At 39.4% G+C, this 14,613-nt stretch overlaps 1 protein-coding gene across 1 annotated transcript; it reads left to right on the forward strand.

Annotated features, from left to right (window-relative positions):
- Positions 1–1,349: 1,349 nt before the first annotated feature.
- CD86 (CD86 molecule) lies at positions 1,350–10,482 on the forward strand. Its single transcript, XM_058800389.1, has 5 exons — positions 1,350–1,399; positions 2,673–3,014; positions 6,978–7,286; positions 9,315–9,455; positions 10,243–10,482. The coding sequence occupies exons 1-5, from the start codon at positions 1,354–1,356 to the stop codon at positions 10,260–10,262; spliced, it is 858 nt and encodes a 285-aa protein (XP_058656372.1). The 5' UTR covers positions 1,350–1,353; the 3' UTR covers positions 10,263–10,482.
- Positions 10,483–14,613: the final 4,131 nt, after the last annotated feature.

Consider the following 14,613-nt stretch of genomic DNA (forward strand, 5'->3'; position numbering starts at 1 on the left):
GAGAGGAAAATCCCTTGATAAAAGTTTACCATGCAATTGGGTGGCTGGAGCAGAAAAAGAACGACCTCTGTCTATGACAATGGATTCTGCATGAGCCTCTTTTGCTGTGACAGGTGGATCAAAAGAAAGTTATCCATATCCTCCAAGCCATGTGGACTTCTTTCTCTCCTTTCCTAAGAAAAGGTAGGATGAAGTTGGAAAAAATACCCTTGTCAGTCCTGTACATTACAGCATACTCACAAAACACATGTCAGTGGACTGAGGGGAATTCTGTATTAAGCAGAAGAAGACACCAGAGACCTGGGGTAAAGACCCAAGTATACCAGTCTAAAATAAAACATGACAAAAAATGGGAAACCATCCATCAGGAAAGTGTACTGCTAGTGAGGACAGCAGACAGAGATCTCACTGGTTTTAGGTAGTATGAAAGCTGGAAAGTTTTACATCTGCTCCTGCCAAGTGATTTCTTTGGAGCTGTTTGAAGGAGGAGAGGGAAGGACTTTGGCAAGGGTGGTCTGGAGGCAGGTCCCACATTTATGGAAAAGGCACACAAAAACCACAAAGGTGCTGCTAAAATGCAAAATAGCAAACACAGACTGGAGGCAGGTGCCACTCTCAGGTTGCATGGGAATGACATTTGGCTGCTTACCAGGACTATGGGCCCTTACACCACATGAACCCAAGCAGCCAGAGAGGTGTTTTGCTTAGGAGACAATATATAGGGGTTTTTTTTAGGGTTTTGTTTCCTAAAGAGAAACTAATTTTTTCTTTACCGAGAACTATATGCTGTTTAGCATCATCTCTCTGTATCATATATCATAAGATTTCCCTGTTATCCTTGGCTGTTGTTAAGGATTGGTTCCTGTTACTGTCACAAAACTGAAGGTCACACACTTCATCACTTCTGGTAGCTGACATCACCGAGATGTCTCCCCCACCTCTTCCTTGTTCATCACACTCTCCTCCCCCTCTACTTTCAATTCCCCATCTTCTCCCCCACACTGCCAGGCCAAGTATGCTCCCCATTCCTCTTTCCTCCACTCCAGGCATTTTGGGTACTTGTCCTGCCCTTTGGACCTCAGGGACTCTGTGTTCCTCCCATGGCATACACAGTCTGCAGTAATCTTGCACAACACCTTCTCTGTAAACCAGAGATCTGCCATAGCATGCTAGTTGTGGTTGCTGAAGGCTGGGAAACACATAGAATCCCTTGCACCAATCTATAGAAAAAGGTGAGATTAACTTTCTCGATACTATCTCTTGCTAAAACTTCTTGTTTTACCACCTCTTTGGAAGTACTGGAATGTTTTCAACCTCTAATACATTTATTTCTTTTCTTCTTCTTACAGTGTCATGGAGATCTGCATATTCTTCTTCTGTGCTATGATATTTCTCCCAGGTAAAAGGCACATTTTCAATTATTAAAACTATTTTGATTGTTTGTGTCTTGCTATGTGATACTTTTTCATCCACTAAGAAGCTCATTCCTTAGTACTATTAATCACTTCCATTGCACAATCAAGGTCATGTAGCCCATGTGACATGTATTTAAATTGTGTGCAGGGACTCTGTAAAATATATATAGTAAGTACTTCCTCTCTTCAACTTTATATCTTTACATTTCACTTATTTTATGTTGCTCCTAAATTCTCAATTTAAATCTGTCTTTAAAATGTGTGTGTATCACCTCTGTGCATTATAGAGAAGAGCGGTACTAAACTGAAAACTGGCAGTCTGATATGGGACAACTGGAGTTTGAGGCAGCCACAGAGATCATTTTGTAGTCTTGTGCTCTGGAAGAACAGTCAAAACTTTGCACCAGGAGAGAGACTGTAAATCTTCTTCTCCTTTTGAACACAGCAAAGATGTTTGTATCTTCTGGGACAGAGGGCTGCATTTCTTTTTCCAAGAAAACACAGTCCCCCAGGCCACTACTCACAATAATGGACACATGCACAGGAGAAAAATCATCCCTTGTGTAGTGCAGTTCATCCCTTCTTTGCATGAAGGCATAATTGTGTTTATTGACCATTTCTGTTAACAAGATCAGAACAGTTAAATCTGACATTTACTCTGTCATTAAATTCTAAATTAATTACAGAACAGTTAAATCTGACATTTAATTTGTCATTAAACTTTAGATTAATTCTTCATAGAGATTGAAAGTGTTCACCTGCTTCTGACCTTCTGGTCATGCATTCCCTAGACACTCACACTTACCACACAGTGTGTACTTCACAGTTTCTTCAAAAATTTAATGTGTTGTAATTTCCTTAGGAGAATTAACTCAACTTTTTAAACAGAAATTGTGCATCTATCTTCTTCGTGGCAGAACCTCATTACATTCAGGATGCTGCAAGCAAGAATTGTTTGAATCTTTGGCCTGGAGACAAGTTTTCTAAGATATAGATGCTCATGACCTCTGTGTGGTAGGCCTTCTTTGGAAAGTAAAATATAGGAAGAAAAACAAGAAATAGTTTTATGACCTGAACTCCTCATGACTAAATGAGTCAGTTTGAACTACTACGTGTCCTGTCATACCTAGTGGGATAATTTATGTCTAAATGTTGGTGGTTTTATTTCCACTGTTGTTAAGTGTTGGATATCTGAGTGCAACTTGATATTCTTTTGTAGCTGGTAGAAATCTTGATGTTTCTCTCTCTCTGTCTAAGGTATTGCTGCCAGTGTGCATCCGGTGAAGGCATTTCTCCATCACACTGTACACCTATCCTGCTGTTTTCCAAACTCTCAGGAAATTGACGTGAAGGATTTAATAATCTTTTGGCAAAAAGACAATAAAGTGGTGCATGAAGTATATCATGGCCAAGAAAAGCATGAGAACCTTAGTCCTGAATATATAAATCGCACCAAGGTGGACATGGCCAGATGGACCTTGCAGTTGTTAAATGCAGGGGTTGAGGATGAGGGACACTATAAGTGTATTATTATGAAAAAAACAACTGAACAATCAAAAAGGGTCATACACCAATCTGAGTGGTCACTGCACATCATTGGTAAGTAATCTCTTCTGATTGCCATCTGGTCTGTGAGATTCTCTGTGGTTTAGTTCAGTCCAGAAATATGGGTCCTGAAATTGTGCCTGTTCTGGAGCAAAATTTTTAAACATGAATAAGAGACTTGCTTCCTGCAATTTTTATGGCTTTTAGGACTCTGGAAAATAAACTTGTTTGTTTGCATCTGACAAACTACCTTCTATTAAAAGTAGCAGTAGTTATCCAACCTTATCAACACTGGTGGCAAATTAGAATTGAAACATGGCAAGATCTCTGCAAACACACAGCTATTTTATGATCATATAAATCACAGGGAAAATAAAGAAAAAAAAGCCCACGTGTAGGAGTAGAAATTCATATATTCAGCTAAAGGAAGGCAGAAAATACCTCTGAAGAAAATTATATACATACATTGGTGAGATTCCACCTGTTTTTTCCGCATCAGAGAATTTTTTGTAATCAAAGGAAAAGGCAGTTAGTCTTTTAACAGGGAGATGGAAGTGAGGCACCAATGTTCTCTTCACATTTTCTAATATTATTTTAATTCCTAATATATAATCCTAATGTTTCTCTATTTTAAATTATTCTGTTAGTAGTGTTTATCTCTATGCCTGTGTTCTGTCTTCCACTGTGCTAGTGCTAGTCATTAATAAAGCAGCTTCTAACTTGCACTGGTGTTTTCAGGCTTCAGCATACTGCTTTAAAAGAGAACAGGCCAAGTGTAACAGCAGCCAAAAAGAGGGTACCAGGACAATTGACCCTATTTAGCTTTGTGCTACTAGCAAGTGTTCCCTTGTTCCACAGACATAAAATATAGATTGTTAATTTTGGTTCTCCCAGGATCTACTAGAGAAGCATTTTCTGTGGCATTTCAGAACTCAGAAATTCACAATGTGCACTCAGTATCAAGGCCCTTGGTTTAAGATGTGTAGCATCAAGTGCTCAATCAATTCAAACAGTTGAATCAGTTATCAGTTTACCCAAAATCTGAGCAACATGTTACAGACATCTCACTCTTAGGACTAAAAGTCTCCTACACCTTTTAAAGTTTAGGTTAGGAAGACAGTTTTAACAATGTGCTGTTGTCTTCCTTCCAAATTACTCTCTGTTCAAGAAACTCTCAAAGGAAGGAGCAGTATAAAACCGTATTTTAAAGAAACTCAAGCCCTTCAAAATAATTAGATGAAAAATGCAAATATTGAAATGTACCTGTGCTTACATGCTGCTTTTTAATTAGAGTCTCATATCATACAGGAAGGGATTTTTGTAGTTTGGCATGTCACACTTAAAATGGGCATAAGAAAACCCAAGGGCTGTACGAGAATGACAGGGCAGTCATACAAAGCTGCTAGGATCACTTGGTGACAAAGTATTCAGAAATAATGCAGTACCTTTGAATTCAATTTAAACATGTTATTTTTATGTATTACATTTGTACAATATATAGATAGCATGAAACTGTGTCAGGGGAGGTTTAGGTTGGATAGCAGGAAAAGGTTTTTCACCCTGTGGGTGGGAGGTCAGGCACTGACAAGCTCCCCAGGGAAGTGGTCACAGCACCTGAGAGAGTCCAAGAACAGTTTAGCCAATGCTCTTATGCACATGGGTGTTACTCCTGGCCATCCTTTGTGGAGCCAGGAGTTGGACTTGATGATCTTTCTGAGTCCCTTCTAACTCAAGAAATTCTAGGATTATATATATATGTTAGATGTATTTCATACTGCCATGATGACTTATATAAAAACAGACTCAGATCCTTCTCCAGAAAAAAAGGAAGGCTTCACAGTGGAAAACTTTGGCTCTTAAAAATGCAAGGTAGGGACCATGCCGACAAGCAGCTTAACTGGAAAATCTGCTATTGTGGCATGTCTGCAGTGCTTCCTCTGGATAGATCAATAAGGGAAGTAGTTAATACTAGGGAAGCTGTTTCAAAATATGCACTACTCAGAGCATTGAGGCTGAAATGATGTCACAAGAGAGACTTAGAGTTGCTCAGTTTAAAGAGGATGTTGAAAAACTGAAAAGTGTGAAAAAAAGCTCTAGTAGAGTTATCTGAAGACTGGAAAAAATACAGTCAACTAGAAACATTAAAACAACAATCTTACAATCTTATAACACAAAATAATCAGAAGAGTTTTGTTTCCAGAATGTGAGAACCTGAAATACATGTAAAATACTGCATATTAAAAAAAAAAAAAAAAAAAAGAAAAAAAGAAAAAAAACAAAGCTATCTAATTAATGTGTCCGGAAGGAAGTAAGGCAGATGGTCACTTAAGAAAATAGAATAAAAGCAAAGTGATTATGCTGTCTCTTGAGTTATTTAACCTAATCCCAAAGTTTTTTGGAAGACAATATCTTTAAATAAAAAAGACCTCCTGAAATGTGCTTTTCTGTTAACAAACATAAACCCCATATATGTAGCCCACACCCTGAATGCACCCAGCATCACTTTTCAGTAAATTGAGGTTCCAGAAACTATAAAAGAGAAGTGCAACCTGTATTCTACTATTTCCACTTGCTTACTGTCAATAAGATTGAAGCCCTTAAATCACTTGGATGTTGTGGCAAGTTTCATAGCCATGGATTACATTCTTGCTATCCCTATAAAATACCAAGGAGAGAATAAATACTCCAGACTAGAAGTCTGACAGCAGTCAGCTAAGCTAGTCAGACCTTGAGCTTTTCTGAGGGACACCTTAACTAAATTTTGAGGTATAGAAAAGGGGGGGCTTTTTTTCATTTTGAATTCATATCCATCAACTCTCTTGGGGGGATTTAAGTGACTAAGCTAAATCCTATGCATTGTGTATTAGGATAGAGAAAATAAAAGCAATATCATGTTTCTTCATTCATACATATTAACAGTCCTCTAGGGCAAGGATTAGATCCTTGTTCCAACACACTGAGTGTATGTGCAGAAGAGTGAGACTCACCCTCTCAAGACTCACATTTTCCTAAGAGCCCTTTTCCCTTCTCCAATATTTCTGCATATTCTTTAGTCCTATTGGCCCTAAAAATTTGCAATCAAATCTTGAGTCTACTTCTCGGTATTTGTTTCTGACTTTTTAGGATGTTCTTTGGGGTTTTTTTAACTTGCTATATGCCAACTTAGTGGTCAGTATTATGTCAACATTCTCTCTTTTTCCTTTTCAATTATAGCCTATTATTTTTACTATAAACCTCTGACCAAACAAATCCTGGTTGAGTATATCTAGATTAATTAAGAGAGGGTATTAGTTAAAAGCTTCTATTTATGTTTAAATAGTTCTTCCCATTCCTGTTTCACTATTTCTTGCATGGGAAACTTGACTTTTTAAAGCAACAGGTGTGTTTTTCATTTATTGTGATGAGTGAATGACACAAAATAAAAAACCCTTATGCTATAATCAATTCCATCAGAAAAGCTAAGCTAAGAGAACCCTGCCACAAAGTGATGATGAATTATATGCTGCAAAATGTTTACTTACAATACTGACAGACACCAGGGATATTTCTACTTAAACAGCACTGCACTTTGAACTTACCCTATCTGGATTCTCTCAGATTATTTCTATTTTTACATTTCCCAGTTAGAAGTTTGTGGGTTTCCCCTTACCCATTCAGGATACCAAAGGTAGGGAACATTGTAGTCCCTTCCCATTTTCTGCTTAAGCCCTTATTTGTGGGGCTTAAGGTTTCATTATTCTCAGGTATTAATGTGTCTTAAAGAGGTGGGAGAGACAGAGGCCCATTATCTGACTGATCAGACTTGCATCCTTGAAACACCCTGAGAACAAGAAGCAGCAAGTCTACATACACACCAAAAAAATCCCTTATTGGAATTCCCATTGTCTTCCTGAAGAAAAGTGTTCAGACTTGTTGCTTCCTGAAAATCTTAAATAACCTAAATATTAAATAACTGGCAGAGACTGTCACAAACATGGTGTGGCTGGCTCATGATCCTCTGTCTTTGGTCTATTTCAGCCAACTATAGTCAACCTGAGATAGAACTGCACTCTGGGGAACTAAAGCCCAACGGATACTTGAACCTCACCTGTTCTTCCAGTGGAGGTTATCCAGAGCCCAAGGAGATGACTTGGCTGATTTCACATGAGAACATAACACTCAGCAGTCCGGCTCACATGAATGTCTCACAGGATGCTGTGACAAAGCTGTACAACGTTACCAGCAAGCTGAATATCCCAGTTCCTGCAGGGAGCTCCACTAATATCAGCTGCTTACTTCGCCTTCGGGAGCAGCTGGGAAGCCTTGTCTCAGTCCCACTGAGCATAGGTGAGTCTCCCTTTGGCCATTCCAATTTCTGCATGGGTAGGAGCAGGTAGTACTGCAGCACAGCTGATCACAGACAGCAGCAGGTTCAAGGCAGGGAATAAACTCTAAGTAGGACTAGGAGTTGATTAAAAGGGTTGTAGGTGCTCTATCCTATTCACCACTGAACTTCCTCTCTTTTCCACGTGGGAAATCTTATTACAGCAAGGAGAGAACACAGAGAAGGAATTGCTACACAATCCAGAGCACAGCCCTATTGATCCCCTCCCTGAAAGATGCTGCAGTAGCAACAAAGCAACCTAGGAGTCTGGATCAGGCAGCAACAAGTCTCTGGAGGTGACAGCTGTTGGGAGAGGTTGTCACTTCACAGAATCAGAGAACTGGTGAGGTTGGAAGAGGCATCTGGAGATAATCTAGTACAGCCACCCTGCTCAAAGTAGGGTCAGTAAGTAGCACAGCACTTTATCCAGTTGAATTTTAAACATCTCCCAGGATAAAGACTCCACAAAGTTCCAGAGTTTGACTACCCTGATATTAAAAAAGGAGTCTTTTGCTGGTTTAAAGTGCTATTCTTAATTATTCCTTAGAAAGAGGCAGAAGGCTAAACAGAAGAGTTCCATGGACCATATTTGGTTCACAAACTGCCAAATAAACTGTGCTGAGTTTAACTGTAAAGACCATGAAACTTGGACTAATATTAGAAGCATTCCTGGTGGTTTTCATAACATTTGGCAGAATTAAGTGCACATTCCAAAATGACTATTTGGGGATTTTTCATCTCTGAAATTGTGTCTTTTTTCAGACACCTCTTGCAAGAAGAAGCTGGGGACCTGAGTTCCATTATGACTTTACTGACGGATTATCTCAGGGTTCCACATGGCTGATCCTTTCTTTAAACTAAGGCAGTATTTTTTTTATCTTCTGGACCGGGAAAACTTCTTTTCACATGTTTTTGTTTATAAGCTATGGCACAAGAACATCAAAACAAAGACAATTCCCATTTTGGTCTTACGTTCCTTTGGCTTGCACATGTCTCTTTTAGACAATGCTGAAGATGGAGAGCTGTGCTTCAATTAAGAGGAACAAGGAGCCAAGAGGGAATGGTAGCATTGCAGGAAAGCCTACCAGGGCAGTATAAACATGCACCTTATTACTGCAGATGTAAAATAAACTTGCCACTTGTTCTGAAAAAGTTCCATAGTGAAGTTTCCTTAATATAAATTTAGCTAAAGGGTTAAGTTATCAACACCAGATATGGCAAACTGCCTCTGATGTCTTTGCATTCTAGGACTTGCAAATACTCTTAAAATACAGTCTAGAAGCCTTCTAATGTTTGTTCAGCTTTGCACATTGCTCATTAGTTTTGAAACGGTTATATTAACTATAATGCTGAATCTTCCTCTTTCCTCTTCAATTCTTCTCTCCTCTCTGGCTTTATGAAAATAGATACCTGACAAACAGTGATGGTGGGTAAGAAACCAGGAACTCTACACAAACATCAGTTTTGTTTGGCAATAACTAAAGCTCTATCAGCTGCTAACCCTGCCAACCAAAACCTCAAAAACACAAAAACCAGAAATAGAGGGAAAGTCCTTTGAATTCCCTGCTACTTTCACATCCCTTACAGGATTTCATTAGGCTTTGACCATCATTTTCAACAGACACCAAGTAGTAACATGTTCCAGGTTCTTCCAACTTGCATGGTAACACGGAGCAGCATTGGCACTGTAGCTGCCTCGTAGGCTGTTGTACCAATTAAGTTGCTGATCTTTCACATGCTACCCAAACCTTAGAAAGAGTTATTTGCTTTGCTGCTGTTTAAGTGAGTAGTAAGATCAGGTAGTTTCACTAGTTATTGGAACCGGAAATAAAATAATGTGGATAGTGATTTATTGACACTAGCAAAGCAAAAAGGTTGTTAAGGGCCTTGACCTAAACTTCTATTTCATGTAACTTTGGGATAGAGTGTTTAAAGTAATTGCCACCAAATTAAATCTTGGCTGTGTGTATCTTCTTTGTTTTCTTATTCAGAGATAAAAGAGAAAGAAATGGAGCAAGCAAAGATAAATTTCTTTGGCCCACTTATAGCTGTGGTTGTAGTGATCATTTCTGCACTTCTTCTGGGTTTTGTGATATTAAAGAAGAACAGAAATATCTTGTCTACCAACCAGAGTAAGTTACTACGTGTCATTCAGCTCTACCATCCCTCAGCTCACAGGCTTTACCCTTCGTAATCATCCCTCTACCTACTTTCAAGCTGCTGACAGAAAGTTAGGTTTCATGTTGGACTTAAGCTAAACTTCCTAGGACAATTTAGTTCCTGTAGCAACTTAGTTCATCCTGCAGTAAGTCAAAGCATCTTTCTCCTGTCTCATCCTGGAATCCACTTCTGCCCATTTTTGTGCTCTGTGAGACTGCCATGGCACCATTTTACCACCTTTTCCAGTAGTTTCATCCTTCTTTTTTTTCTGGGTTTGGGGTAGATTTGGCTCTTAAAGTCATTGAACTATATAAATCTTTCTTGCTTATCACTACTATAAGAAAGGTGGAGTTGGGGCAGGGATGAGATGAACTTACATGAAGTTCACAGAAGGATCTCTGTCATCACAGAGTTGAACATTGCTCCACCACAAGCTGCCCACACACTGGGCTAAAAAATTAATCTTGTACTGGGAACAGAACTTGATCTTGGCATTTCATTTCTCTATTTTATTCCGAGACTAATTCTCAGCAGTCCAGGGTTTATTCAGCATTGAATCCTGTTGACATCAAAATCTATTTTCCTTATAGCAAGAGGGAAATGCATCCCTCAGTCAGTCCTGTTTCCCTATACAGTTAAGGGTCCTGAGCCCCACCTTGTTATTTTCTGAAATTCTAAGATAACTGGACATTTACTGTCAATTCCTTTACCCGCTCCTATTTTTCACATGTCTGTAAATCACATATTGATCTGTTCTAGGTGTCAGTCTAGCAGTCTAGATGCTATCCAGCTTGAAACTGAGGCCATCAGCCAGACTGCTGACTGGGAACCACCTCTGCACCCAGCAAAGCATGAGGTCCCGTGTTTTTAGAGGTTCTGCCAGAACAAGAATCCTCCCCAGAAGCCCTACAGAACAACATGCAACACTTTTGTGTGATGGCTGAAACCTACTGCCCAGTGTTCTCTGTTTTTATTGTTGCTCCAGAATGGTAGTAAATGGTAGTAAATATGATGCTCTGCCTGTCTGCATTTTGCCTGACTACCTTTTTGTTGTATCTTTTAATATGCACTGTGACAATGTAAAATCCTGAGAGTCAATGGAGAAAGCAGAGCTGTATGGGTCACAGAATGTCTCAGAAATAGAAAGAGTTAAGCCACAATCTGTGATTCATAACCATCACTGCAAACAAAATCCGAGGTAAGCTATTACCCATAAATCATAGAATCATAGAACCATAGAACTGTAGAATGACTTGTGTTGGAAGGGACATTGAAGCTCATCTAGTTTCAAGCCTCCTGCCTGACCATAAGCCATAAATGCTTTTCGCAGAGCAACTGTGTAACTTCCTTGTAAATCTTCACATCAGGAAGAGGAACTTTGAGGCGCATCCCCACTTTCTGAGAAAAGTCATGGAATTCCTATCAAGCATTTGAATCTAGAAATAATCTAAAGGAAATACTTGCTTTAAACATAATTTGTGATTAATGTCTTTTTTTTTTAATATATATATCATCCAAGCTTAATACACCCAGACAGTTAGTGCCTCCACACTTTGTTCCTCTGTATTCTGACTGAGAGTTGTAAGAGTTGTTCAGGTGGATGCAGGGATAGAAAATGACAGCATGAGGTATCATATGTGTGTATATCTAATCATACAAAATTAGGCTGAGCAGATAATGAAAAAACATTACATAAGTCATGTTCCTTTTTTGTTGACTATGTTCTTAATTTTGCTTCAGACCCTGATGAGAGAGCAATTCATACACTGTGGTATATTCAGCCATAGGAAGGAGTTTTATCCTTCAGAAAAGATCCTTTGTTTTGCTCAAAATGTGTCAGTTCTCCAATCTTGAATGATCTCTGCACTTTATATTCTTCAACAGCACTGACATCTCTCCAGAGGAAGAATGCAGCAGAACTGAGACAAAATTCTTCTGAGATCTTGATTGTGTTTGTAGGTCTGACACTTTCAGAAAGAGCAGGGACATTAGCATCATATTCTTAAGACAAATTTCAGCTCAGAGTTGCAGTCTGGGGACATAAATTTTCTACAGTTGTTGGGTAGAAATATTCTTTTCTGTTAAATTATGAGAGTTGCTAGATTTCAACTCAATTTTTACTCCATTTTCAAGTATGTGAGAGAAATGCATGTCCTTTTGAGTTAGCTAAATTATTTGGGAGTCAGTTTATTAAGCTATTACACTAACATTCAAAATATTTTCATTCAGATTAATATCATTCAAACGTTATTAGAAGGTAAAGGTTTTAATTTTTTGTAAAAGTTTGTACTTTCTAGCAAGCTTATTTAATGATGGATTAAAACATATGTCTTTTTCTGTGTTGCTGTTTTTATTCTCCTTCCACTAAAGCTTCTTGTTACGGAATACCAACATTTGGTGTTCTCAGGGAGAAAACATTTCCAGAATTACTTCTTGGAAACAAATGAATAAAAAAGGTATTGCTGCAATGACTGAGACTGACAAGTGGAGGCTTCATATGTTCATTTGTACATATGTACATATGATATGTACATCAGCAACTGTAGCTAGTGGAAAAGGCAACATGGTGGGTTAGGTTTATCCTTTGACAACTCCCTTCCATCCTTAATTTGTTCCTAATTGGTGAAGTTGTTTGTTTTCTCCCTTGCCATCCCTCTACTTTAGGCTGCCAATCTCTTTCTATTAACTGCTCAATTTCTCTACCTCCTCTATTCTTTCCCTTAAATCAAGTCTAATTCCTTCCTGAGGTAAAGATTTAAGGGGAAAAAAGCAGATGGGCTTCAAGGAAAATCTTAATTTGCCTCTGTGCATTGAAACATTATTCCTCTGCACTAGCAGGTGTAATGAGCACAGTAGCAAGGCACAGGAAAAGCATGGCTGATGTGCTGGCGTTTTTGTCCTCCATACAATTGTACTCACATTTCCAGGCTATCTCCTCATATACTTCATCTCTTTCTTTGACAGCTTTCAGTCAGTGACTCCATCAATGTGGCAAGAACATGAAAGAGTGTACATCCACTATGTACCACAGCGTAGAACATCTTCACTCAAAAACACCGTTCCTTTATTTTTAGGCAGAACATTATGAATTTCAGAAAACAAAGAAATGTTAACAAAGAAATGGCAAAGATGCATTAAATTCACATCCAATGCTCTAATGTAAAATTCTTTATCAGACTCAGAGTTGTGATAGACTGCTTCAAGTTAACTGATTACCAGCACTAAATCACCCAATAGTTGAGATTGGAATGGATCTAGAAAGAGTATCCAGCTCAACCCTCCTGCTTGAGCAGGGTCACCTGGAGCAAGTTTCCCAGGTCTATGTCCAGACAGTTTGTGAGTATCTCCATGGAGGAAGGCTCCACAGCATATCTGGGCAGGGTTCAGCATTCACAGTTAACCGGATTTCCTTCTGAAAGGTGTTCAGAGAGAATCTCCTGTGTTTCAGTTTGTGCCTATTGCCTTTGGGCTGTCACTGGGCACCACTGGAAAGAGTCTGGCTCAGTCTCTTTTGCACCCTCCCTTCAGGGATTTATACACACTCATTCGGTCTCTCTGAGGCTTCTTTTCTCCAGGCTGAGCAGCCCCAATGTACTCAGCCTGGGCTCAGACGAGAGATGCTCCAGTCCTTAAACCATCCTTGCAGTCCTTCACTGGACTCCCTCCAGTATGTCCACGTCTCTCACATACTGGGAAGCCCAGAACTGGACACAGGATTCCCGATGGTGCCTCACTGGTGCTGATTAGAGGGGCAGTACCACGTGCCTCATCCTGCTGGCAGCGCTTTCCCTGGTGCAGCCCAGGCACTGTTGGCCGCCTTTGCCACGAGGGCGCACTGCTGCCTCATCTTCTGCTTGTCCACCAGGCCATCCCTGTCCTTTTCTCCTCGGCTGCTTTCCCGATGGATTGCCCCAGCCTGTACCTGTGCATTTTGGGGGCTATTCCTCCCAAGATGCAGAACTTTGGATTTCCTTCGATTTTTTTTCGGAGGTTCCTCTCTGCTCATTTCCCCAGCCTCTTGAGACCCCTCTGGATGGCCACACAATTGTCTGGGCTCCGCTGCTCCAAGTCTTTTGTTTAAACTTGGTGAGTGTACACTTGCTCCCAGCATACAGGTCATTAGCAAAGAGGAAAGTCAGTTAGTTTTACTGAAAATTCCTTAATGCCAGCTAGTGCTACTGCAACAAGCAATATTTCCCTATGGTTAACAAGTGATGGAACAGTGAAGTGTTGCATTTCCAGAACATTCTGCAGTTACTTCTGAGGAGATCGATATTAAAAAAGCACCACACGGCAAGTAGGCCTTAGGGCACTTTTTCCTCTTTCAGGTGAATTATTTGCTATTGGAAGTTACACTCAGCCAGAAAAATACAATAATTCTATTAAAGAAATCTATCTATGTTTCGGTTTCAAATTATCTTTCTTCCTCCTTTCCAAACTCAGAAGGCAAAAAGCAAAATTTTATATATATGTATAAACAAAATGCTTCTCTACACTGGAATGCCAGGCTGTCCTAAATTCATAACTAATTTCTCCTTGGTTTTCAATCTTCTGCACTAACAGGACCATAATGCTGGGACCAGGAAGGATTTAAGCAAAACATGTTTTCTGATTTCGGGATGGACTGCCAGAAGGTTTTCAAGACAAAAACTACAGTTAGACAGGAAAGCTGGTGAAAGCTGTGAAAGATGGGAAATGGATGAGGACTGAGAAAGTGTAAGGAGATGAGTGATACACCAGGCTGGCTTGCAACAGGAAGTGCAATGCATCAAGTGCAGAGCAGATTCACAGACTCCAGGAAAGCTAGGCAAGGCTTGCCACTAGCAAAGAAAGATTTTGCACAGAGGTCCAGAAATTTGGTATATTCTTACAGATATTAACATGTCATACCTCCTCACATACCTGTGAATTTGAGCTTGCAACCTGAATTTGATATACAACCTCAAATTATCTTCCACTTGGTATGTTCTTGATATTGAGACCAGCATATCTTTTGTCCATTGCTTTTGTTAATCTCTTAAAACAAAAACCTAAAACAACCTCATGAAAATAATAAAAAATTATGGCCAGCCACATGCTTCTAATAAGCAGTGCTTATTATTTCAGAAGGGCATACACCTAGGAAAAAAT

This window comes from Ammospiza caudacuta, chromosome 2 (genome assembly GCF_027887145.1).
Source record: "Ammospiza caudacuta isolate bAmmCau1 chromosome 2, bAmmCau1.pri, whole genome shotgun sequence".
Lineage (NCBI taxonomy): Eukaryota > Metazoa > Chordata > Aves > Passeriformes > Passerellidae > Ammospiza > Ammospiza caudacuta.